The 4,316-nt window shown below is 47.3% G+C and overlaps 1 protein-coding gene across 5 annotated transcripts; it reads right to left on the minus strand.

Annotated features, from left to right (window-relative positions):
- Nucleotides 1-855: 855 nt before the first annotated feature.
- On the minus strand, nt 856-4,316 carry LOC103733642 (sperm-associated antigen 4 protein; the record flags this gene model as incomplete). 5 transcript variants are annotated; one of them, XM_029563307.1, is given in 6 exon segments in its annotated part: nt 856-1,923; nt 2,441-2,530; nt 3,222-3,389; nt 3,760-3,881; nt 3,980-4,055; nt 4,252-4,316. In XM_029563307.1, coding segments are annotated over 6 exon segments (680 nt in total), but the record flags the coding sequence as incomplete, so codon positions are not given.

The raw sequence follows: 4,316 nt of genomic DNA on the forward strand, positions 1-4,316 counted from the left end.
GGTTCCCATTGTTTTGTTTCCCACTGTTAAACTGATCTTTTTCTCTTTCTTTTGCTAAGAATTAGGACCAGGGCCTCCTGTGCGCTAGGCAAACTTGTCACTGAGCTACAGACTACCAGTTTTAGTTTTATTTTTAACCATAGCCTTTAGTTATTGGTAAGATTTTTCTAAGCTGGAGAGATGGCTCAGTGGTTAAGAATACTAGCTGTTCTTTCAGAGGGCCTGAGTTCAATTTACAGGATCCACATGGTGGCTGTCATCATTTAATCGTTTCAGGGGATCCAACGCCCTCCTCTGCTTCTGTAAGCATTGCATGCACTTGGTGTACCTACATACATGTTGGCAAACACTCATACAAATATAAAGATTTTAATTTTCAAAAACATTTTTTTTTAGGGTCTGGAGAGATGGTTCAGTGGTTAAGAGCACCGGCTGTTCTTGCAGAGGACCCTGGTTCAATTCCCAGCACCCACATGGCAGGTAAAAACCATCTCCAACTTCAGTTCCAGGGGACTCCAATGCCCTCTGCTGGCACTGCATGATACAGGTGTGTTTATACGCACGCAGGCAATACTCATAAAATAAAAAGATTTTTTCTGCTGGGCGTGGTGGCACATGCCTTTAATCCTCAGCCTGGTCTACATAGTGAGTTCCAGGACAGGTGGGGCTACAGGGAGACCCTGTCTCAAAAAGATCAAAAAAAAAAAAAAATTTTTTTTCCCCACTGTTTCTTATATATACACCCACATGCATGAGCCTGGGTACATGTACCATGGCACACATCAGGACAGGTGGCTACAGGGAGACCCTGTCTCAAAAAGATCAAAAAAAAAAAAAAATTTTTTTTCCCCACTGTTTCTTATATATACACCCACATGCATGAGCCTGGGTACATGTACCATGGCACACATGAGTGTCAGAGGACAACCTGCAGGAGTTCGCTCTCCCTCTGGTATGGAACCTGGGGATTCAACTCAGGTCCTCAGGCTTTGTGGCACCAAGTCATCTCAATGGCCCTTAAATTTTATTACAAATGTGTTTTGATGTGCAAGTGCCATGGCACACTTGAGGACAGAGGACAACTTTGTGGAGTTAGGTTGACGGCCAGTATCTTTAACTGCCAAGCTAACTCACCAGCCCCAAGCAATTTATTTTTATGTTATGTGGATGAATATTTTGCTGGCATGTATAGAAGTATACCTAATGTGTGTGCCTGGTTCCCAAGGAGGCCAGAAGAGGGTTGGTGGATCCCCTGGAAATGGAGTTAAGGATGTGTGTGGGTACTGGGAACCGAACCTAGGTCCTCTGGAAGAGCAGTAAGTGCTCTTACCTGCTAAGGCATTTCTCCAGCCCCTAACCTTTTGAGAGCACTTGGTGTGAGATCTTTTTTCTCTTCATTAGAAAACAATATTACCCAAATAGGTGGCTAGGTGTTCTCCTCACACACCAGTGTCAGTACACACGCACTAGAAACATAATTCTAACACCCAAGACAATGCTGTTTCTTTGCTCACACTAGTCTCCTTTCCTATTTTTCCCTGTTTCCACTTTTTTTCCAGGTCTACTCTTAACCTTTAAAGATTATTTTTTTTGAGACAAGGTCTCCCTGTAGCCCAGTAGCCCCAGCTCAGTCTCACAGAGATCTGCCTGTCTATGTCTCTCATGTACTGGGTTTGAAGGTGTGTACCACCACACCTGGTCTAATTCAGCTCTTTGACTCAAAAAAGTTTTCCTAAAAGTTTTCAAATCTTGACTTTTGAATGTCTACCTGAATTGAGGACACTTCCAGACATTGGGGTGGGATTGAGCAAAAGTGTGGCAGTTGTGCGTTGAAGCGGAGGCCTGTTGAAGACAGTCTCGGTCGCATGCTGTGTTCACTAGCTGTATGACTTGGAGCAGGAATCTTGCCTGAAGTTTCCTTCTCTGTTTTGTGAGGATCAAGTGAGGTCATGAATATTGTAGACTGTCCACAACACCATGTTTTGCACACAGTAAGCGCTGTAAACATCAACTGCTACAATACTGATTTGGATTTCTCCAAGGATCCATGGAGAGAGGTACACCTGCCATACTTACCTGTCGTAGCTAGCCAGAGCTTTCCCCTACGGACATCGCCTCAAAGCAGCTTTCTTTAGCACAGATCTTAGTTCTACTCCAACCATCAGCATATTTAATGGGGCTCCCCAGTGGCCCCTGTGGCACTGTCCCCAGCCCACTCTGAGGTCCGCACACCATGGGCACGGACTCGATACAAGCATGTGAAACGTGGATGGCCCCAGTTGCTTAGAATCTGAATCTTCACCTTGGGGAAGGCAGACGGAGGGTCATTCTAAGGAGACAAATGGTTCATGCCAACTATTGCTCTCCCAAGACTGTCCTCCCTGTCAGTGCTTACTGGCCCACTCACCACCTTAGCACTCTCATCCCCAGACAAACACACCTGTAGGTGGAAGGTTTGAATTTCAGATTTCTGCACATCAAAGGTGAATTTCCCCAAGAAAACTTCAGTAATATCATCAACCTGGAGGCCCTGATGGGTGAAAAGTATATGGAGAATCGTGAGGCAGAGAGGAAGGGGAAAAAAAAAAACACTTTGTTGAGAGTCTGTGTGTTCAGTTCCTCTATGTTCTGAAGTTAAGTTGCTTAGTGTGGAATGTAGGCTCTAAGAAACCAAGTAAAGCCAGGTGTGGAGGCAAGGTGCATCTCTGAGTTCAAGGTCAGCCTGGTTTGCATAGTTTCAGGCTAGTCTGGGGTACATAGTAAGACCCTGTCTCAAAATCAAACCTGTGAATAGCCAGGATGTCAGCACCAGAAAGGCTAAGATGGGAGGAATGTGAGCTTTGTTAGCCTGGGCTACATAGAGAGACTGTCTTACAAACACAAAAACAGGTCATTGGAAGGTTGTTCGTGGTTTGACCTTGAGCAGGGAATCTCTTCAGACCACTATGCTCCTTGGATGGAAGGAGACAACAATACTTCACAGGTTATGTAGATGCCATGAAATATGTGTGAAGTGCTGAGGGTGGAGTAGAGCTCAGTAAGCCATGCTTAACTTTTGGATATGGTTATCAGGATCCTTTACAACCTATGGCAGCAGATGAGGCAGGTGTAGTACGTACAGTTTATAGATGAACGAAGACTGAAATACTGTCTCATGTTGTCATGACTGCCTAGTGCTTCCTAAACAAAATCCCCACCTCCTGGCCTCACGCTCCACTCACAAAGACTGCAAAGTCCCTGGGGGCGCTGCTGGCTCCTCCTGTATGTGCCACGCTGAGAGGAGGATGCTGCAGGGTGATGTCCCTTAACTGCACACTACCAGGCAGTCGGATCACAACCTGGCCCTGGTCGCCTTCAAAAGCCCAGCAATTTCCAGGGAACACATCTGGCTGTGGAGTTTCAGGAGAAGTGAACCATCAGGATAGAGGACAGACAGCTACATTGAAAGGCTCTGTCCTAAAGTTTTAAAAACTGCATGGACTGAGAGTCTGCAGCTTGGCCCAGAGTTCCTCCTCCATTCCTGGTTCTTGCCTAGTTAGATTACTCTCAATGTGAGTCCCCAGCACTTCCAGGTCTCCTGTTTAACCTCATCCATGGCTTGGCAGGAGCCTTACCTAGGCCATGTCAGATCCTGCCTCCAGGAGCGCACCTCCTAAAGCTAAACTCACCTCAGTTCCAGTCCTGCTGCCACTGAGCTGATTCTTGTCCCTTACCCCAGCTCTCTCCCACTACCATCCCCACGACCCTGTCCAGGCACACCTCCAGTATGACTGTGGGTGGGCGGGCATAGTTCAAAAAGCTCAAGCGATTCCACAAGTAGGCAGTGTTAGTGTCCTCATAGTCGTGGGATGTCTTCTCTAGGTCGATGGAGGCTCCTGGAACCGGGAGAAGTCATTTTCAGGGGCTCCCAGCCCTTCCCAACCAATAGGTAGAAGGTCTGCCTGTGACAGTGACTCCCATTTCTTTCTGTGTCTCTTACCCACAGAGCTCAGGGCATAGTCAGGTTTCTGCACGAAGTCCTCATTCAGTCTCTGAAACACGAGCTTGGCCACTCTCTGAAGAGGGAGAGAGAGGGCAGACTCAGAGGGTTGCGGCTGGTTTATAGATGGGCCTGGCTCTCAGGGAACTCACTGCCCAGGGATGGATTTAATAGCTCCAGAGAGGTCCCTGCAGTGGTATCTCAGGACCTAAGATGCAGGATCTGCTTGGGTATCCCCTGACAGGCCCCTATGCACCTGCACCAGGGCTCACCTCACTGTGGGCTACACGGACACTGGACACCTCCTTGTGGAGTTTATTCAACTCAGCCTGCAGCT

This window comes from Nannospalax galili, unplaced genomic scaffold, assembly GCF_000622305.1.
Source record: "Nannospalax galili isolate Female #2095 unplaced genomic scaffold, S.galili_v1.0 scaffold2256, whole genome shotgun sequence".
Taxonomy (NCBI): Eukaryota; Metazoa; Chordata; class Mammalia; order Rodentia; family Spalacidae; genus Nannospalax; species Nannospalax galili.